The sequence below is a fragment of the Oculina patagonica genome, chromosome 5 (genome assembly GCF_052425735.1).
Source record: "Oculina patagonica isolate OP01 chromosome 5, crgOcupat, whole genome shotgun sequence".
Classification (NCBI taxonomy): Eukaryota; Metazoa; Cnidaria; class Anthozoa; order Scleractinia; family Oculinidae; genus Oculina; species Oculina patagonica.
This window is the reverse complement of record NC_135762.1, coordinates 30,977,798-31,000,393: the sequence shown is the minus strand read 5'-3', so window position 1 is coordinate 31,000,393 and position 22,596 is coordinate 30,977,798. Positions and strand designations below refer to the sequence as shown.

General features: G+C 39.4%; 2 protein-coding genes across 2 annotated transcripts; both read left to right on the top strand.

Moving 5' to 3' along the window:
- Positions 1 to 489: 489 nt before the first annotated feature.
- LOC144654287 (uncharacterized) lies at positions 490 to 22,369 on the top strand. Its single transcript, XM_078514386.1, has 4 exons — positions 490 to 939; positions 3,415 to 3,882; positions 16,526 to 17,434; positions 17,911 to 22,369. Exons 3-4 carry the CDS (start codon positions 16,594 to 16,596, stop codon positions 21,033 to 21,035), a joined length of 3,966 nt encoding a protein of 1,321 aa, XP_078370512.1. The 5' UTR covers positions 490 to 939; positions 3,415 to 3,882; positions 16,526 to 16,593; the 3' UTR covers positions 21,036 to 22,369.
- On the top strand, positions 10,801 to 13,082 carry LOC144655134 (uncharacterized). The gene is made up of 3 exons (XM_078515347.1): positions 10,801 to 11,225; positions 11,312 to 11,383; positions 11,917 to 13,082. The coding sequence occupies exons 1-3, from the start codon at positions 11,060 to 11,062 to the stop codon at positions 13,080 to 13,082; spliced, it is 1,404 nt and encodes a 467-aa protein (XP_078371473.1). The 5' UTR covers positions 10,801 to 11,059.
- Positions 22,370 to 22,596: the final 227 nt, after the last annotated feature.

Genomic DNA, 22,596 nt, shown 5'->3' with positions numbered 1-22,596 from the left:
TTGAGAGGACTCCAGTAGACCTCCCTTTGGAAGTAAGTTATCACTAGAAAAGTGGACGCCATTGTGTTTATGAGAAACTTAACCGGTTCTTTGTGTGATGATTCATAATGTACTGATTAGTTTTTGTTTGTCTACGCTATTTCGATTCCCATAATAAATAAAACAGGCTCTCTATCCATCTTGTTAGTTTTTTTTTTTTTTTCTGGGATCGTTTCGCTCACCAACCGTCCCTTTCACGCTTTCTACTGTTACAGAGCTGCTGACGATCCTATTTTGCATATGTGCTATCTGACGTGAATGTCTACCAAACACTACTTGATAAAGAATCCAGTTGAGTGTATTGAGTGCATGATTATTTTTTAAAACAATCTTTTTATAAACTCTAGGCTCCAGGGGCCCTGTTGAGTAGATGTGGTCTACTCTACTAACTACTGACACTGATCAATACATGAATGCATTTTTGACCCGGAGCGTTCGCTTATGTCGGTCACTTCCGACTACTCTCTTCGAACAAAGAAATGTGAGGCTCTGGAGCCGAAAATGATACAAATGGAATGAGTCTCGCCGTATAAATTGGTCAAAAAAAGAAAACAGTGTATGAATGAACAAACGAACGAACGAACGAGCGAGCAATAGAACGAACCAACGAACGAACGAACAATCGAGCGAACGAAGGAACGAAGGAACGAACGAAGGAACGAAGGAACGGACGGACGGACGGACGGACGGACGGACGGACGGACGGACGGACGGACAAACGAACGAACGAACGAACGAACGAACGAACGAACGAACGAACGAACGCACGGACGGACGGACAGACGGACGGACGGACGGATGGACGGATGGATGGACGGATAAATGAATGAAGAGTATCTAGCAGAGGAAGAACTCTCTAGTTATAAGGAACACCTAACTATAGGAATAACAAGTAGATTTGTTGCTGGAAAAGTAGCAACAAATGGGGATGCCGTAAAGATTTTTTAGGCTTAATAATAAACCGTAGACTACATTGGTCGGAAGAGTTCCGTTATAGTATTTTTTACGATAAGAGCAACAGCGGAAGACGTTAGCCGCTAAAGTGTTCCCGTCACTGATATAGTTCAGGATAAGATATTTAAAACTGAGAACATTGAAGGACCGTAAACATGAACGACATCTCAATTAATTAACTCATGGCGCCTTTACAGCACACTAAATTGGAGTACTACGGTGCAGAACCTGATAAGCCTCCCTCTTATTGTCCCTAGCGAAAAGTGCATGTCTCATTCTTGGCACTCCTCGCTAGGAGCGAAAAAAAAAATAAGATCGACAAAAGACTTAAACTCGGGGAAATTTCTTGGAATTGGTAGTCAACTATATTTATATATGGCGACCGGTGAGCGAGTGGCAACCTCCTCCAATGGAAAACGAATTTTTTCTCGGGAAGCATTTTGTAAGTTTGTAATATTGAATATTATTATTCAAACTTTTCGGCAGAAATTTTTTCCATTCATGTTTCCGAGAATCATTCTAAAAGAAAGAACTGTGCATTATAAAAAAATCACTTTTAAAATAAGGCCCGAGAGAAATGTCCCGTTGCTGTTTTTGGTTGGTTTCCTCAGAAACGAAACGTGATTGTTTTGGATTCGATGTGAACTATTTACACAGCATGTCTACTATCCAAACAGAAGAACGCTCGTTACCACAATGTCAACACGTTGTACTGAAGGCGAACAAACTTTTTCTTCATGTTCTTCAAATATCGAAAGGATAATCCTCAGCAACCCCAAAAAATATTGAAATTTTTTAGCTACTACAATGCTTTTAAAGTTCGAATAAAGCGATGTATTGGCGAAAAATATAAAGCGAGCTCTTTGCGTGTTTACTAGTACTTGATTGTTAATTAAATTTTAACAGACATCACGTAAGACACAAAAGTGGCGAAAAACGTCTTAATTCACGAGTATTTTTTTACTATAGTTTACTTAAGTCAAACAAACACTTTTTTGTTGATAAAACTTTGATTAAATTTTAAGACACATGCAGTACTGTATTGATTAAAAATTATTGGGAAAAGTCAGCCGCATGTAACTGATTAAGCTGATTTAATTAGCAACGCACTGAAAGTGTAGACATTTGACGAAACGGCAAGGAATTTTAGCTTCCACGAAGGAAAATACCAAAAGAATTCGCTTTTGCTTATCATACTGGCAAAGTCAACGTATTTCCGCCAGTCGCTCTAACGATATGAGGAATGAGAGTCCAACTGTACCTGAAAAATTTAGATGTTAGCTAGTTCGGGCGGTTTATTTCCGTATTTATTTAAAGCAACTTAAGCGCTTTTGTTTACACGCAGCTGAACACGAAAATAGAAACAATCAATCAATCGCCTTGCAAAACCAGTTATCCTCGAGCTCATGCATTTGACTAATTTCCTTGTCTTCCGCATCAAAACCTGTTTTCCTCAGTTCCTCACAATTTAACCGAACCTTGCCAAAACCGGTTTGCCCAACACCCAAGGGACCAATATACTAGTAATACGTGACTCGCAGGGCCTCGCGAAGCTCTGGGTTGGGGAGGGGGGGGGGGGGGGGTGTTATAAATGATACTCTCTTGAAGTTGAACATTTATTGAATTGTACATATTCAATTTTCCACAGTAGGCAGAAAGATATATTTGTTAGAAATTTCAACGGGCATGGCCGCGACACCCTCGTTCCCAGGGTCTACTCCGCTTTGAAGATGGTGGCTTTTTTTGGTTCGTAAAGAGGTATAAAGCGTTGGGAAGCGCAGGCTATTTTCAAAATCATCGACAAATTATTGGATAGTCGCATTTTGGACATTTATTTGATGGCATTAAAAAAAAGAAGAAGAACGAACGGCAGGAGGATTCGAAGCCTCCGCCCGCGCGCCCCTGATGGCGATGAAAGATTTATAGCCTGAATAGGCGTTGAGGGAGTATTATGTGGAGATCAATGTTATTTTAATCCGAAAAGAAAAACGATAAAAATGAAAGGCTCAGAATTCGAACCCACAAAAAAAAGAAAAAAAGAAAAGAAAAGAAAAAAACCCTAGCCGGATTCGAACCCCCGACCTCAGTTCCGAAGATCTGATTTCAAGTTCGACGCCTTACCATTAGGCCACCAGCGCGCGGCGGCCGTGTGACGTCATTTCCGCCACACACCAAGCTCACAAATATATATATATAGAAATATATATGACCGTAAACTCCACACGAGATTTCTTCCCGCCTGATCCCTTTGAGGGACAAAATTATACACCCCGCTACGCTCGGCCTTCGGCCTCGCTTCGCGAGGAATGATGCTGTTATTGGTTATTTCGGTTGTTAATCCAATTATCGTCACTCCCAAGGGAAATACACACGCACCCCGAAAACAACTAGGATGCCCTTAGGCATCCCAAAAATAACTAGGACATTAATGTACAAAGAAGCTTTAACAATATCTATTTACAGGATTAAAAATTTTAGGAGTTGCATAGGTGGCAGTTATTAAATAAAGTACTTAAAGCGGACAGTCTTTAGTTGAACTATTTTTTAAAATTTTAACTGATCTTGGTCAAGTTTAATAGCTCTGTCATTTGTCTCCACGTCAATGGTTCGTGACTACTTATAGTATAGCAAATTTCATTGGTCCTTCATTTCCATTCACGCCAGACTTCAGTTCCTTTTTATGAAGTAGGGACAACCCCCACTTTCGATTTCACAGCGAATAAAACACCTGCAGTCACGAGATTGTCGGATGTTTTTATCATGCTACTGACGCTGTTCATGAAGCATTGTAGCGAATTCCCATCACCGTTCAGTATATTGTTCACTAAGCCTGTCCAGAATCATGTGCAGAGATCTTGTTTCTTCAAAGGAACATCAATAACGCTAAAGGTAAGTGAAATAAGTGTAATTATTTGTCACAAGGTATTCCAAGCGGAACCAAAGACTGTACTTTGTATATAGTTTACTTTTACGCTCGCTCTTTTTCGTGACTTTTACCTATTGGACTGAATGCTTTTTAATCCTAAGGGTTAAAATTGATCACGCAAAATGAAACGTTCGATTGACTATCGAATGTAATCGAATACAGTCGCCATTTGCCGTCGATCGCGTTCGCTACGGTAACAGAATAATGATAGAATTCGCCTAATTGTTTCCACTTCTTGAAATACTATTTAACAGTTATCATAACCTTCGACAAAACGGCCGCAACCACAGAAATCGAAAACAGTCTGCTGTATTACGATATATTATCCTCTAAAAAGATGTTGAGTTTTTTTCTTTTGGATTAATTGCAAAAGACTTGGAAGACTACTCGACGATTTCAGATGTTTTTTTTTCTGCATAAATTATTTTGATATTTGTTGTCACTGTATATGGTAATACCTATCACTGCAAGACATTGTCAGAAAATAATAAAAAGGGGGGAGATAAAAGACCTAATAAATATAAATTTACAGCTATTTCAATTAACGTTCGTCGGAACAAAGCAATAGCTTAGAAAACAAAGCTGAAAGGTTGTATGGGTAGAAGAAAACTACTACACGAGTTGAATACTAATGAAACACTGAATACTAATGCGACCTGATCGATAGCCAACATGATTATCTACGTTCCCTTTATTATTAGACGTGTGCAAACAAGGAACTTTTAGCATATTGAGTTTGAGCTTATTTAAGAGTGAGTCCGCACGAGAGCCATGCAGGCGAGTCTACAGCGCATCTCACCGATTTCCCTCAAATTTGGCACACTTGTGTAACTTCACTAAGACATTAACCATGTGCAATATTTTGGTTCAATTGTTTATTGTTTTGGAGAAATGTCAATCAAACTGTCAGACAGTGGAAAGAACTTAAATTTGACCTAAATATATTCACCATGTTTGATCCCCTGCTACATGCTAAATATAAAAAGAAATAATACGAAACTTTTACATAAGACAAATTAAGTCCCCAACAATAGAAAAACGTTCAGTAAACTTGTATCATTTGCTGCGTTTGGCTGAAAGCAAAATTCCAAATCTCCTTATTCAATTCGTATCAAAAAAGTGGGGTTTCAAAAGTCGTTGTTTGTAGACATGCGGCGTTTCTTCAAACGAATTTGAAAGTATCAATAGATTGCCAAGGAAATGGTGTCTCTATTTATCAAATAAAATCTCTGTTAAGTTTAAGAGGAATTACAGGTTCGCATCAATAAATGGTGTTAACTTCGTGACAATATGCAAATGAGCTCAACACGGAAATCGTGATAAGTTCAGAGTTTGTAAAATATAAACTAAATAGAATGTTGCTATAAGAAGTAAAACATCGTTATGAAGCTTTTTGCATGAAAAATACTTTGAAATCGTTAGTAGTTTTAACTACTGGAAGTCGTTGGCTGGTAATAAGCAAATTAAACAAATTCAAACGAACACAAAGGTCATACCGACCTGCTGGTCGTACCGCACCAATGTGAAAGATATCCCCACAAGCAAGCATCATTGCATAAAAGTCATTTCCTTCAAGGGTTTTTGGCATCGCCCTCTTGGTGTGTAAGCTGCATTTTGTCGTATTTGCCAGCACCATAGTAATTTAAGAACAGATGTTATCAAAACAAGTTGGCGGCGAGGCATCAAATATAATATCCACCGATCATGAAAACCGACTTGTTTTTGAATTCGGTCGCGTGTTTTGTTCACATATAAAAAACATGTTTCCACTGCAAAGAAATTATGCTGTCATCGTTTCCATCCAGTGAGAATCTGCGGCACAAGTGGTTTTTGGTGCTGTCGTTCTTCGAAGAACACCGACAATAGTTGATTGCGTTACAGACCGACTTGAGAATTTTATCTCAAATTTCATGTCTCAAATTTCACTCTGACTCAGATCATATTGCGATCGTCATGGCTTCGTTTATGTGCTTTCAAGAAGGACCTGACATTCAGGGGCCATGGGATATGTATTGAGTCATCTATAAATAATCCAATACGCCACAAATCGCCATGGCTTTAATTTGCCACCTTTTTTAAAGTGCCTATGAAGTAAAAATTAATTAATGTTTATTTCAAAGACTTTTACAAATAAAGAAGAATGGCGTTTACCATTTTGAAAGATCTTCTTTCGTTTAGGAGATATTCACGTTTTTGTGTTATGCAAATGAGGAAAGTGATGACGTCAGAAATTGTTCCACTAAAAGATAGATCACAAAATCAAGGATATCTCTGAAATTATAAAGGTGATATTTCTGAAACTTGGCATCAGTAGTGACCTTTCTTAAAGGTGCAAGATGGCTCATACTATGATGTAACCATGGCAACACTCTTGGTTCCAGGCTCTTTCTGTCATAAACCAAATATCTCAATTTGCAACCCTTTAAAGTGGGACAGAGGGTCCAGCTTGGAACACACATAATGCCCTATTACCCTCACTCTCCTCATTAGCTTGTTGGGAGTGGATCACCTTTGATTAAGCAAAACCTGGGGATATCAGTATTAATTAAAATAGGTATTTGCAGCAAAACTGTTGCCATGGCAACGGCATGACAGGTGTCATTTTGTGTCTTTTGTGGTGTACATTAATCGTGCCAAGTTTGAAGAACACGGCTCAAATATTCCAAGAGATATTCTTGATTCAATGCTTCATCCTTTTGTGGAACAATTAATGACGTCATCACTTTCCTCATTTGCATATTATAAAAACGTAAATATCTCTAAAACGAAAAAAGATATTGCAAAAAGGAAAACGCCATTGTTCTTTAATTTGAAAAGACTTTAAAATAAACAGCAATTATTTTTTACTTCATAGGCACTTTAATGATTTTGAAAATCTGAAATCGAAAAATTAGCCTTTAATACCGACTTACCGTAAATAATCTTATAAACGCCAGGGCTTTTTACATGCGGGAGTGTTAAATAAATATGAGGCGTTTAGTAGAAAAGGGGCATTCTTTTCACTCTAACTGTAACGATGTCAAAAAGACAAATATGTAAATATGACGCGTAGTTTGCTCCCGGATAAAGATAGGAAACAGATTTTGTGAGTAGGAGACTACTCTAATCTTTTCTAATGCAAAGCCTAAAGATGTCGTTCACAGATTGTTCGATATCAATGTCTTCATCGTCATCGCATCGGGGTTAACCATGTTGGCTAGCTAGCTCCTTTGGCCCCTTCGATGTCCGAGTGAATCAATTAACTAACTAAAGAAAATTGCGTGCTTTTTACTCCAAAAAACGTTTACTTGAATTTTGAGGCGAATATAAGATAAGATAAGATAAGATAAGATAAGATAAAATTTTATTGAACACTCCTAAAGAGGTTTTTCAGTGAACAATACATGAAGTTGAATAAAATGTAAAATTTAAAATGTGTACACTAGTTATATATTATAAAAACAAAATAATAAGAAATAGAAAGAAAAATGAAAGAAATAAGAAAAAAAAATTAATTTAAAAACTCGCTGAGAAGCTTTGTCTTCAGAGCTTTCTTAAAAATTGTATGACTCTTGCATAGTTTCAAGTCTTTGTCTAAAGAGTTCCATAGCTTTACTATTCTGTAATAAAATGACTTCTGGCCAGCAGTGGTTTTGCACAGGGGAATATTCAGTTGTTGTGAATTTCTTGTGGTTCTGCTTGATATTTGTTGCCTTTTGACAAATTGCGAAGTCAGATAGGTCGGGGCACAGCCCGTCATGCACTTAAATGCGAAAACAGCGTCTCGGAGGTAAAGCTGCTTTTTTACGGGAAGCCACCTCAAATTCTTGAGTGATGGAGTTATATGCTCAAATTTGAATGTACCACTAATTATCCGAGCAGCGAAATTCTGAACGAGTTGAAGTTTTTGCACATTACAGGCAGTGGTGCTGGACCATACAGTAGAACAATAGTACAACTTTCTGAAAACGAGCGCGTTGATGATAGTCACTAATAGGTCGGAGTTAAATGCGTGCTTTGCCCGATTAATCTGAGCTAATTTACTCATACAGGATGAAACTGTCGCTAAAATGTGGTTTTCAAATGACAGAGTGGGGTCGAATGTTACACCAAGATCTTTGATGGACTCTGACGGCAAGAGTTCCTTTCCGAGCAGCGAAAGCTTGAAATCAGATAGTCTACGGATCATCGGGCGGCTGCCAAAGATCATGAGCTTTGTCTTCTCAGGGTTAAGCAGAAGACAATTATCAAAACACCAGTTACGGATTAGATGTAAATCTTTTTGGATAGTGTCCTTTGCTTCGTCAGCATCACCAACTTTGAAAGACAAAAGAAGTTTGGTGTCATCCACGTAGCATTCGGTTGAACAACTTTCGCTGGTTGCTGGAAGGTCATTTACATAGATACTTTTTTTTTATAATATATTTTTTCTTTTTTATTGGGGAGGGGAGGGGGGGGTGATGGGCGGAGCAGGGGTGTCTATTAGACACGGGACGTTTATTAGTGGCCCGGAGGCCTCTAATACAAACTTTACACCTCAGGGCGGAGGCGTTTATTACCTACGCGGCGTTTATTTGAGAGTGGGGCGTTTATTAGATCATTTACAGTATTTCGCTCATTTACATTTATTATAAGGATTGCCTACAGGAAAGGTGGGAACACAAAATAGAACAAAAGAGTATGATTATGAGAGTGTCAGTGAAAACGAACTTTCTACAACCTGGTCAAGGCAAAGACGAATCATGAGTTGTAAAAAGGCACGCTGATCTACACTTATACAAATATTTAATTCCGTCGATACGTCGGTCCGTCATTCTAGCTTTAAATTAGGAAATCAGTAGGAGCACTATCAGAGATACAGGTGATTCCTTTTTTTTTGAAATTGTTCTGGATCCTTGTTCCCAGGGTCTTCGTTCCCCTAAACCAGCAGTTGATAAACGAGTTTAGATATTAAATTTCGTTCCCAGAACTTGCGCATTTTCCGTCAGCCTTGACCGAACTGGGCCGTCCTCTGCCCTCTGGGCGATTTATGGTTCCGGTTTAATTGTGCGCATGCACCAGAGACTTGAGATGAAATGAACCGTTCTCGCCCCCAGAGTCTACGGTCCTTCTGTTCTGCGCCAGGGATCGAGACCTCTGCCGTTAATGTCTGTTAAGCTACGCAACGAATTGAAGGCGGGGTTTGGCTGGGAATGAAAAGGGATGAGGCACCAGCGGAGTGGCCCCGAGGCGAAAGCGGAAACCCGACTGAGAAGTAAGTGCTTGGACGGTTGCTATAGAAACCGGCTCCACATCGAGGCCCTTTGAGTCACACTAGGGCTTTCCACAAGTTGCATCTTTTTCCCCTTGGAGCAACTTTTTTCCTCTCGAGCAACTTGTTGCATTTTGAGCAATTTCCAGACCGAAGATTTCCGAAGATTATACGAGTGCTGTTCTAAGGCAAAACGAACGTTTCCGAAGACTTACGAAGTTTGCCGAAGATTTTCGAGGGACATCTGAAGACGTTTCAACATTCGGCTCATTCTGCATTAAAACATTACAAAACTCGTCAGCAAAAATGACGTCATCGATATCTTCACGATTTTTCCCAGTTAAAGGAATCCTTGTTACTTAACAAAATAATATTCCCCTTAATATGTTTGTTATTTAGATACTTCTTTTGCTGTAAAATTGCATAAAACTGCTTTGAAGATCTTACTCTCAAAGGGAAATTAGCATATATTTGGAAAAAATTCTTTGGTTAGAAGTAGCGTTTTGGATTTTGTGGAGCAACTTTCGAGCAACTTTTATTATCAGAAGCAACGTTTTTGGATTTTTGGAGCAACTTTTGAGCAACTTTTTTGAGATATTACGGGCAACTTTTTGGGAAATCTCGAGCAACTTGTGGAAAGCCCTAAGTCACACTGCCCGAAGCTAGTGGAGAGCACGGATGAAAGAAAGAAGGATATAGTGAAGGCTAGAGCAACGAAAAAGAAACTACTTGCAGCAAGCGAGCAGAATGCAAGTATACGCGTCAGCATGACGACATGTCGACAGCGCACGAAAGATATGATCCACGAGGGCGAGGCTGCACCAGGCACGAACTCAAACCAGTTTAAATTCGTGCGACTGATCGCAGTGACAAAATGAGTGAAAGCAGCCTTGTCGCAGCGTGTGTGCACTTCTGCGACAAGTCACTGCGACAAAATATAAAATAACCAATGAGAGAGCGTCATGTATTGAATTCAAAAACTAGTTTACATTCTCCCTCTTCCAAATTCGCTGCAGGTGCACCGAACAAACGCCTTGTTGCAGGGACTTTTTGAAGTAGTACACACGATGCGATTTGTCGCAGAGAACCTCACTTAAGGTTTATTAGTACTTCATTGGTGTTTTTATTAATTTGAAAGCAATATTGTGTATAAGCTGCTTTAACATTTCCATATATCACATTGATCTGCAATATGGCATGAACAGGAGCTAGAGCCTGATGGTGGATATAACCCCAGTGTATAAGGACTGAGTGAAGTCCAATTGGGTATGTAATTATACGCGTTATTAACAAAATCGGACTGCGCGGTCGTTCGATTTTGTTAACAAGGCCTTTGAAAGACCTTTCAATTGGCATTAATGGTTTTCACATCCACACTATATATCAAACATTCAGTTAGGGACGCAAAATTGTTTGCAATGACAAAATGCCCACATGAATTGTTTAAAAACATCAAAAACATTGTCTGCAGAAAGATGCAGCTGGAAAAATTGTTTGGACAGAGAGCGCCACGGAAAAAATCGTCTGTACTGCACTATACTACGCTTCGAGTAAACCAATGGTCCATTCCAGCGTTTCGATCGAGCACTGAGGAACAAAGGAGACTATTGTCTGATTGGTCAATTGCTCCCCTTGTTCCCAGATCCCCGTAAATGCGCGCGCCATAAAAATGTATAAACAAAGATGGCGGTCGAAGGGGCGATTTCTAGTTGTCTTGGCTTGATCACTTGTTCTAGAGTTTTAGGTAAATGTAGCAATTTCAGGCGTCGTCCTCTTCCACAGAATGGCGGGAAAATATTTAGCACGGGGTGTTTTAGGGGCGGGAAAAATTTTTTTTGTCGGGTTTTCGCTTTTCGAGCGAGCGAGCAGGGAAGCGACTTTCTATCTCTCGCTTGTTATTATGCACAAAAATGTATCGAAACAAGTGTGCAACCTGCGGGAAAACACGGTCAAAAAGTCCCTATGTGCGGTCTGCAGGAGAAGACTTTAACTGCAGAAAATGCTACTCTAAGCTGAGGAGGGAAACGAGTAAGAATCCACTCGGTGAAAGTCTGGCGGTGTCGTCAAGTGAGGCAGGTAGGTTCAAATCTTTTTCCAATTTGTCAAATTATTTTTGTTATTATCCTTTTTGTTAAACGTTAAGCTTCTTTTACTGCTCACAGAAAAGCTCCCAGAAGTAGTGCTGCCGGCGCCGCCTTCAAATACCAGCGACAAGGAGTTTCTGAAAGTTACCGGTAGGCTAGCGTGAAATATTTTTGTTTCTTACATTACGTTTATTTTTTGTAGGCGTAAATTTTTCCCGCGAGGTGTAATATTGGTCGATATTGTGAATGAAATTTGGGGTCATTTAAAGGTAGCACTGATTTCAATATTGCGGAAGGAAATGTTGTTGATTGTTACCTGAAACTGACAAATTCGGGGAAATCCTTTTATTTTGGCTTGCTCAAATGTGGACCTGCAGTTCAAATAAATTTAAAATATATATATACCGGTATATACTTCTGGCTAAGATGACATAACAATTTAATAAAAACGTTTCGGTCGTACGACCTTATATATATCTCTAAGCTGATGTGTGAATAAACAAAATTCGTATGCCAGTCTTAAGAATTTCAGCGAATATAGTAACTGTACAAAAAACAAAAACTGTAGAAAAAACGCGTGTGATTATTTAGTTTAAAATGGGTAAACAGTACCAATTCATGCCTATTTTTTCTTCAATTCACCAAGTCCTGACATTTCTCTATGTCAAACCCACTTCTTTTAGGTGAAAAATATGCTGATGAAGTAACAAGACTACAAGAGGCCATTCAGCACCACTGTGGAAAACAGAAACATCCACCCATATATCAGCCAACAGAGTTTTATAATTTTTGTTGTAAAGCCGGTGCAGCAAATCTTTTCAATTTTATTTTGTCTTGCATGACTTCCTCTCGCCATTCTGAGGAAAGAATTTTGTTAAATCGTAAACGAACTGTTGTTATTTTGTATCAGTTATGTTTTGGGTTGTCTCAAAAGTGTAATTTCTTTCAAGAGGATAATGGTTTATTTTTAACGTTTTGCAATTTGACCCAATCTGGTCTTGAGACTCAGCGGCAACTGGGCACAAGCTGTTCAAGTAAAGTGATAACTAGAAATCGTGCCACTATTGCCAAAGAAAATTTAACATTAAGTAACGAGGCCATCAAAGAAGCTATGGACAAGAAGTATGCCATCCTACTGATGATAGATGACTATCACAACATCCATACCATCCGGAGACCTACAGATGAGGAGGCTACTTCCAAAGCAGATCACATGTGTACCATCATCATCAAGATCATCAAAGAAGCACCTGCTATTCCTTTTAATTTAGTTAATTTAGTTCAAAATCCTCGTGGCATTGATATTGATCTTCTTGTAAATAATTTATGTTCTGCTCAGTTTTTTGGTAAAGTTAGTTCCTGTTCATTTGCCTCATCAATGCCACAGTTGACCTGTCAGGCATTTGATCCACTCATGGGTAGACATCAAATGGAAGCCCATGACTACCAGGCTCAAGACGCACGATCTTTGCGTTCCTTCAAGGATGTCTATTTAATTGATTTTATTGAGTCACCTTTAAAGAGTAAAAAGGATTATGAGCATGCCTTAAATATTGTTTTACAATCTAGCATGAGAGAATATCTCTCAAAGTTTGTTGTTTTAATGCCAGCTGACTGGCCTGGCCAATATTTTCCTAGGCAATTAGTGTACCAAAAAGCCAGTCAGGCAACAGCTGCAAGCAATATTTCCCAGGGCTCCTGTCGTCACCCACTTACCTCAGTCATCCCCACTCTCGGCCCCTTGCATGTGGACCTTATTGTATATTGTAAATTTTATATAAAAGTATGCTACATTTACATTGTACAAGAATTCCACGTAACTTTGTATCTTATGCTTTTTACATTATAACTTAATATTCATGTACAGGTGTAATTAGGATGATTGTGTACATTAAATATATACAATGTTGATATTAAGTCTTATTTTTTTATCGATTTCATATCAAGAAAATTAAGAGTGAACTGATATTATCTTTTGTTTTCTTTCAAAAGGCAAATCATTTTAAAAGCGTTAATGTCATTTGACCGCACGATAATAAAGCGCCAGCCTCATGCATATGGTGGCATGATATGTGTATTAAGACTTAAGCGCTTATTCTTGATGCAACTATTGGCTACACTTTCCCATGTCATTTTCGCACGCCTTGCCACTTTTATTTTACCGATCTCATTCTCATCTAATTCTTTATTTATTCCTCTAAACCCTGTTTAAAGCGATTGCTGTATCACGAACTCGTTTCTGATAAGTGGTGCTGAGATAACTAGGTAGCAACTAAGTCTTCTGCGTTTTTGCCAAAAATATTTGCACGCGCGTAGTTTCCTCTATCTTTTTCATTTCATATATCATAGCAATGTAATCTAAAGACACCTCAAAAAGAGAAGAAATTTCTTAGCTTTACATGGTTGCAATTAACAGACCCAAACATTCGCAAAGTAATTGAAAAAATTAAGAAAACTGAGACGCCATTGTAAAGTAATTATTGACGCGTTTATAAACAACAGTGAAGGCCTTCGTCGTGTTAGTGTTGAGCGCTGCCACTTTAAATAAGAAATACTTTTCACGATGTTTTTCCTGGATGTTCAAACTTTTATCACAAAATGGGGTTTCTTGTATCAAAGCCTATTACAAAAGTCTCGGAACTTGAAAGCAAAATATTTTTTTTGAGCAAAATAAAATTTTCTGCCACTTTTACACAGTAAGATGCTTGCGTATAGTGTTCATATTTCGCTTAAACGGCCAAAATTAGCTTCATTCCTTCCCCAGACCGTTTTTCCACTCTAACCTCGACCGCATTGTTTGGTTTCTTAAGACGAAAAAAAAAAATTACGGCAGATCAGATGCCGTTCACGAGTTAGCTGTCATCTGTTAACTCCCTCTTGGCAATGAAGTTGTCGTTGTCACTGTTTTAAACGCAAATTATCTTACAATACGATCAAAATTACACATTTCAGTTTGAGTTTCACTTACTTTATTTATCAACAGCCCTTGTTCTTGCGTTGGAAGTTTTCTACACTAAAGAAAGCCACCGTCAGGAGGGAAATTATTTCCTCTGCTCCTCGAAAACTTCGTCGTTTATCAATGAACTTTTGACTCGTCACTTTTCTTGGATTTACTGATCTCGCGATGTTTCCCTTTAAAATGAATTAAAGTGGACTGCAAAGATGAAGTATAAAGCCCAGTATTTTACACGATCTGCCTGTTTTACATTCATTCTGCGTCGTTTCCGTATAAGCAAACAGTAAATAGTCAATGGAAAAGCCATCTGAAAATCCTGCAAGCGCCTTCCCTCGTTTTCCCGCCGTTCGAACAAAATGGACTGGATTCAAACTCGTTTCCAGATCCCGCGTAACATTAGTCTCCTTTGTTGCACTGAGGCAAGTCTTGAGAGACTGGGTACTAGTCCAAAACAACATGGCGCCCGGCATTCTCGTCCCCATAGCCCTTTCGTTTCTCTTAGCCGGCTGGGCCTTGGCACGAGGAAACAAAGGGCTCTGGGGACACAGGATTTCCAGTCCTAGATTCTAGGACTTCCGGTCTTCATGTATGCAGTCATAATGTTTCGAAAGAATGTATGAGAGAGTCGTTACTTTTTCGACTTCCGTTTAGGAATTCTTTGTTCCAAACAGCCAATCAAAAAAATTCGAATTAATTTAAAAATCCTATGTCCCCAGAGCCCTCCGTTTTCTCGTGCCAAGCCGGCTAAGAGAAACGAAAGGGCTATGGGGACGAGAATGGGCGCCCGGGTGAAAAGTAACTTACCAGGCTTATGAAAATGTGAAGTACTGAGGCCATCGCTTACGAGACAAGTGGAAACTAAATCCTTGCAGAATTGTTTGTGAACATTATAACTACCGGGTAGACAGAAGTGAGCGACGTTTTCTCTTTCCAATCTGCACGTGAAGATACGCTTGAATTCGATCGATGATGAACATGTCAAGTGGCTTGTTTACCTTTTCTCACGCCGTAAGTCTGTATTTATGAGCACTAAATAGCCGGATGATTAACATCACGAACCACTTTAGATGCTAAAAGGTTTATTGGATTTATGTAAGCGGTATTTCTCACGTCCTCAGCCGACCTATCCATCATGTTATGAAACTCGTTCTAAAACTTTCAGAACTTTGTTTTTGTTTTGCTCACATGTAGCACATTTTTGTACGCTAAAATCATACGTGCCGATTGAACTTAACATACTTTTTTTGACTTTAATTTATTATTTGGTAAATGTTTTACAAAATAATGGCTAATGGAACCATCAGAATAACGCCGCATCGGCGATATTCAAACGTAATTTTACCCTAAAATCTCTAGTGTCACATATTGCCCGAAAGACCTTATTTTTAAAATAGGTTTACTACCAAACCAGAGAGCGATGAAAAATCTTGATGATATCATTTAAATTGTACTAGGTGATACTAATTACAGTGGTGTTTTGATATGGAAAGCTTCAATTCTTGCAGAGATATTTTGGTCGAAAGATGGGTCAAAATTTGGGTATTTTTTGGCTTAAAACCGACCATGGGCACGTTGACCACGATATCTTCCACACGTTAAAGAATTTTGCGATAATATTCTACCTACAGCATTATCATCTCAATATGTAGCCCCATGCAAAATATAAAGGAAATCTGAGAGGGTCGATGTAGACTCAAATTTTAATATTGCATGGATTTCAGATGGACCCTTTCTTAAGAAGAATTTTAAAAATTCAAAGCCGCGAGAAAAATGAAAGTTAAGCAAGTGAAAGGTAAGCTTCAGAAAAAGGCTTCCGAGAGGAAAAAGTTATTTGACGTGCAAAAATACATTTCCTCTAGGTCAATATGCAACATTTAAGTGAATCAAGGCCAGACTACGTCTCGTAGGCGTAAACGCTTCATTCGACAACGTTAATTGAAACAGCTGTGTAAATAATATAAAAACAACTTTTTATGTTTACAGCTTCACATTTGTAATATATTTTCTAAGGAAAGTTGGTGTGATGACTAACGACTTTACCGACTGAATAAAATGTAGAGGTAGAGGAACTGGTGCCGAGTGACTTCGACTCCAGTCCAAAGAGAGAGCTCACTGTATTGATAAAGGGGGATAACCTTCTTAAAGTTGATTCAAAAGCCATTTAAAATCTACATCTAACATTAAATTACACTGACCAATGAAATCAGCTGAAATATACATCCCTTGAAGAATCCTTGGATTGAATCAATCGCCATCGTGACCACCGTGTCAGTAAATAAGCCCCTTTTAAGGGTTCTTATGCTCTAAATAACTTTTTACTGCTGTTCTCTTGACAGGGAGAGAAAAATCATACTGATAATATAAACGCAAGTTTTACACTAAAGATAGTTCATCACCATCAACAATGGCTCTACAGCCCTTTACCAACGAACAGTTGAACTATTTTAAGTTTTCTTTTGTCGTGCTGAATGAGTTCCCGAAAGCCTTACGCAAAACCTTCAAACACATGTGGGACAATACCTTTGCGTATCTTCCTGGTTACCAGCCCTGGGATGACTCCATTACTGTGCGGAACATGTTCCTCGTTGCAGAAGGCGGAAAAACCAAAGTACCCACAAACATATCTTTTGATGAATGGGATTGCACAGCCTTGTTCCAGGCCACGATCTTCGCGCGGTCCTTTGCTTTACCAGACAGCACAGGTCATCACAGGACACTCAGTGATTTGTACGTGAAGCCCTGGGGATTGCCTCATGGAACGTTTCATTCTTCAGTGATCAGCCCCGTCGGAAATAAATCTGAAACATTTGCACTGGCGATTGATCAACTACGACTTCTAAGAAATGCTTTTTGTCACTCATTTAGCCCCGAGATAGACAAAAAGACATTTTCCCAGTATATTCAGCATACCAAAGATGCGATCAAAGCTCTTGGAGTCACGACTGACCCTATTGATGCCGTTGGAGGTTTGTCTGCATCGGACTTTCCTACACAAAGAGTTTGTCAGCTAGAAGCTGAAATCAAAAAGGAGCTTCAGACAGAAAGAACATTCCTCAAGGAAGATGTGAAGGAAGAAATAAAATGTGTTAGGTCAGATATTGCTCAGTCAAAACAGGAACGGCAAGAAGACACTTTGGAACTGAAGAAGACAATCGAAAATACAGCTGCAGCTAACCAAGAAATGATAAATGAGAAAATTGCCGAGATCAACCAAACGATTAAAGAACTGAAGACTGAAATACCAGGTAAAAATGAAACCTCCATTTTTTTAATAAACTAAAACTACTTATCTTTTCTCTCTCAACAGTCTGTAAGTAAGGGAAGTAATTGTTTTCGAGTCCAACAATCCAACTAAGCTCATAACTATATCTCAACCATCTATAAGATGTAGACTAGGCTTTGCAGCTTGTAGAAAAAAAATTTGTAGCTTACTTATCTATCAACTGTTGTTGCACTAATCAAAGTTCTGGAGCAAATAGGATACAGTTACTAAAAGAAGGATTGTCCTAGTCCAGGATAAACGACAACTTTGAATTGCTTCATAAAATGCGAACAACGACTTCTTTTTATTTTTCTGGAAAATTTGTTCTCTGTTTATTCCGAATTAGGAAGGTTTGGCTTTAAACAGCCATGAACAGAATTAAATATGTTAAATAATATTTGTTTTGCTCTATGATATTTTTTGAAGAGAAACGTTTTATTAACTCCTTTTTTTCGCTAGGATCAAAACCTTTTCTACCAAGATCAAATCTCCCCCCAAAGGTCCCCCACTTCACTGGCCGTGAGACCGAATGTGAAGAAATTGTCGGTTACCTGACTAACGCATCAACCCGACTTGTCTCAGTCTGGGGATCACCAGGGTTCGGAAAAACGTCCATTGCAATCGCCGTGGGGCATCATCTTCAAGCACGTGACCTGCCCGTCTACTTCCTCTCATTACGTGGGCTTAAATCAAAAAGTGATTTAACATCAAAATTTCTTAGCCTCTTCCGAAATTCTGGGACACTTGAAGGTGATAAGTTACAGAGTTTATCAACTGATGACGAGCTTGGTTTAATTTTTGACAGACTATCAGATCGCTGTGTTATAATCCTCGACAATGCTGATGACCTGTTTGAATGTGGCGTGTCAAATGTAAAGGAAGAGGTAATCAATTTGATTGGCGATCTTCTCAATCGCAGTGACAAGGTCAACTTTCTTCTAACCACAAGGGAGTCGTTGTCTTTCTTGAATCTACATTTGCAGGGACACATGGCTGTCAGAATTAGACCATTAGATCATTTGTCATCTCAAGCCCTGGCTCGAGAACTGCTTCCGAAAGCGAGCACTCCTGATTTAACAAAAGTTTCGCAAATCTGTGGGCAGGTGCCTCTAGCCATAAAGTTATTGTGTTCCTCCATTTCTGAAGATTTCGCGCGATGCAGTCAATATCTTGGTGAGTTCATGAAGTGTTCAGATAACACTGTCGACATGCTAGACGACCCAGATTACCCGAGCAATCTGAGATTGAAAACCTTATTTGACTCGTCTTTTCAAAGACTCGCTATTAAAGAACAAGAATCGTTGGTTGCTCTATGTATTCTTCCGGCACAGTTTGATTTAAAGATTGCTGCAGCTGTTTTGGGGATAACAAGAACAACCGAAGCAGAGAAAGTTTTGCGAAGACTTCAGAGGAAATCTCTTATTGATTGTTGTTCAAATTCTGATAAATTCTCTATGCATAAACTAATTCAGTCGTTTGCAAAAGAAAAGGGAGAAACTGACATGAAGGAACTTGTTCTTATTTCAAAGTCTCGCTACCATGCATTTTACATTGACAAATTCGAGAAACTGAATGAGAATTTTCTCACTGGGTGTTCCATGTCGGCATTCATCGAGTTCTTTGAACACGAAAAAGACATCTTTGAAAGTCTAGTTGACGGGTGTTTAGATTTCAAGACAGCCGATACAGTTTTCCAGGTTTTAACGAAAGCAGAAGTGTTTCTTGATTCGCTTTATTGGAATGAAACAAGTAAGTTTGACAAAATTTACGATTCGGCAATTATGGCGACCAAGCAGCTTGGGAAAAGTGTTTCCTACAGGCGACTGCTTACTTCGAAGGCCTTTGCTGAGGTGACCTGGGGCGCAAGAGGGAACACGAAGAAGCTGCTTTCTGAATCAAATAAACTTCAAGACTTTACATCTTCCGAAGATGGTGGAGAGAAAGGAAAATACTTGTGCTACTATGGCATCTTTCAGTTTGTTATCGGCGAGACGGACAATGGAGTGAAAGTTCTACAAGAAGCCCTTTCTTCCATGAACACCAGCCCGGAGCACACAATTTTAAAGCTCATTATTTTTCAAATTTTCGCTATTTATTATCAAAGCAAAAATGACATAGTGAGCTCATCCAAGTTCTACGTGAAAGCGCTAAAAGAATGCAGAAAAGCGAAGGACACGTGTTTACTAGTGATCCCTACGATAGAGGCGACAGCAAGGAAAGGTGGCGAATACAGCACACCAACAAAACAAGCCAGTCGTTTGGTAAACCAGCCACTTGAAATTCAAGTTATTTTTCTCGTGAGCAAAGCGATGAAAAAATTCTCTACAACTTTCACCAATCAATTTTTTGGCAACTTGTTGCTCAAAATAATAAAAGATTCTGAGACTGCACTCCAAACGAGCACACCCGGATGCTTCCATTTCCATCGCAATGCCATCTCTCTGCTGGGGTCATTTAGCAAGTATGACGACGCTATAGCACTTACTGAGGAAAGAATCAGTTTTCATCGACAAGCTCTGCAGTTTAGCATGAAAGGGAATCAAAACAACACGAGAAGTCCAGAGGAACACGAGGAGGCACTAGCGCAGAACTATTTAGACCAAGCGGCCATTGAATACAGGAGAGGAAACTGCTCAGAAGCTCTTAAGTCAGAGAAGCGTGCACTCGACATCAGACTGAGACTGTATGGTGAGGAACATCCAAAGACCGCTGACAGCTACCATGAAGTAGGGGTTACACAACATGCACTGGGCGACTACGTCTCCGCTCTGGAGTCCAAGAAGCATGCGCTTGATATCAGACGGAAGATGTTTGGTGAAGACCATTCAGAGACTGCTGACAGCTACCATTCAGTAGGGATAACACAACATTCACTGGGCGACTACAACTCCGATCTCGAGTCCAAGATGAGTGCACTTAAAATCAAACGGAAATTGTTTGGTGAAGAGCATCCAGAGATCGCTGAGAGCTACCACGAAGTAGGTGTTACACAACATTCACTTAGAGACTACAACTCCGCTCTAGAGTCAGACAAGTGTGCACTTGATGTCAGACGGAAATTGTTCGGTGAAGAACATCCTGCGACCGCTGACAGTTACCAATCAGTAGGGATTACACAACATTCACTTGGCGACTACCTTTCCTCTCTTGGGTCCAAGAAGCATGCGCTTGATATCAGATGGAAACTGTTTGGTGAAGAGTATTCAGAGACCGCTGATAGCCACCATTCAGTAGGTGTTACACAACATTCACTGGGTGACTACACCTCCGCTCTCGAGACATCCAGGCGTGCGCTTGAGATCAGACGAAAACTGTTTGGAGAAGAATATCCAGAGACCGCCGACAGCTACCATTCAGTAGGGGTTACGCAACATTCACTGGGCGACTACACTTCCGCTCTCGAGTCCAAGAAGCGCGCGCTTGATATAAGAAGGAGAGTGTTTGGTGAAGACCACTTACAGACCGCTGAAAGCTACCATTCAGTAGGGGTTACACAACATTCACTGGGTGACTACACCTCCGCACTTGAGGCAGACAAGCATGCATTCGACATCAGAATAAAACTGTTTGCTGATTTTGACTAAGTACACCAATAAACAACTGACAGCTATAGTTCGGTATTGCTTCTTATTAGTTTATAGCTCATTACAGATCAAGTGACAAATCTAAGTCATGACGAAAGTAAGTAAGTTAAATATATTCAAACAGGGTTGTCCATTCAGCTCATCAAAGGCCAAGAAGGCTGGTATCCATAGGGGCCATGCATCTAAAAATTACATGTCATTATCTACGCTTACTAAAGTGCTGTTTCAGTGTTAAAGTCTGTATATTATCGTCGTTTGCTATATTTACAGGGAGTTCGTTAAAAAAAAAAACTTAATTTGAGCTTTGTACTACTCTGCCTGATATGAAAATGTTGCTAAGTCTAGTAAAATATGTTAAAATATCTCGGAACTAAAGAAGGGAAGACAACTAAAAACAAGTTTAGCCTGATGGAAGGAGCACCTGCTTGAGAGAGTCGACCAGTGTAAATATCTCATTGCCTCGAAGGATCGCAGCGTTCGTAACTTGTGATTATCCGGGCAGATCTATTTTGTAGGCGCTGTAGTCTATCCTAGTCTTACCAGTCTGTCTTGCTGCAGCAGACTACTCTACGCGATTTTGCAAAAGTCAAATAAGGGAAGAATTATTGTATTATAAATAAGTATTGATGCCTTCTTGCACTATAACCTCTTGCAAGGCCCAGAATACTAACTCAAGGTGGCCAAAGTTTTGCACACTTGCGATGACCGCATGAGCCTTCTAAGTCATACAGTTGTCAGTCGCCTTCCCGAAAAGATTCAGGTTTAGATTACAATCGCGCTCTTTGTGCCTTTCAGATGTAAAACAACAAACACTTAGTTTTTGATACATTCAGGACAAGGTACAGTCAACTCTCGTCTTGCGGACACCCCGCTATTGCGGACACTCGCTATTACGGACAAAATCCAGATCCCCAACGAACAAGGTTTGACTAGAAATGACTCCCGCTATTACGGACTCTTGCTATAACGGAAACGAAATGCCGCCCGAGCGTGTCCGCTATAACGAGAGTTGACTGTATTAACTTCTACTCAATCAGATTAACATTCAAGTTCTTTTTTTGATTTGAACGTGCAGAAATTGTGTCAAAATAATGTATCCCAAGACAAAAGTACTACCGATTGCAAAGTACAGTCAACTCTCGTTATAGCGGGGTGTCCGCAAGGCGAGAGTTGACTGTATGGAGTTTAGAGGCAATAATATTACGCGTAGGAAAGCAAAAGATCGATGATAATAAAGAACGTATTTTGTGTTGTAAGTTGTTATGCTGTACCATGTGTTACTCACTAAAACACTTTTGCACTCAAAGTCCTTGCAAGTGTAAGCCCGCAATTCTTTTAATGGAAAAAGTCTTCACATAATAAACATTATTAGAGATTCGTTTGATACCATTATTTTAGGATGAAAGTTTCGCTCCTGAGCCACCTTAAATTGCACTATGGAAGATACGTAGTATTTATTCAGGAATGTCAGGAGAAATAGACAAAAGCAAATGAGGTAGAAGAGCTTTTCAACCTCACTGTCTGCGTGCATTAAAGCTATTATTGTGAGATAAGTTGTTAT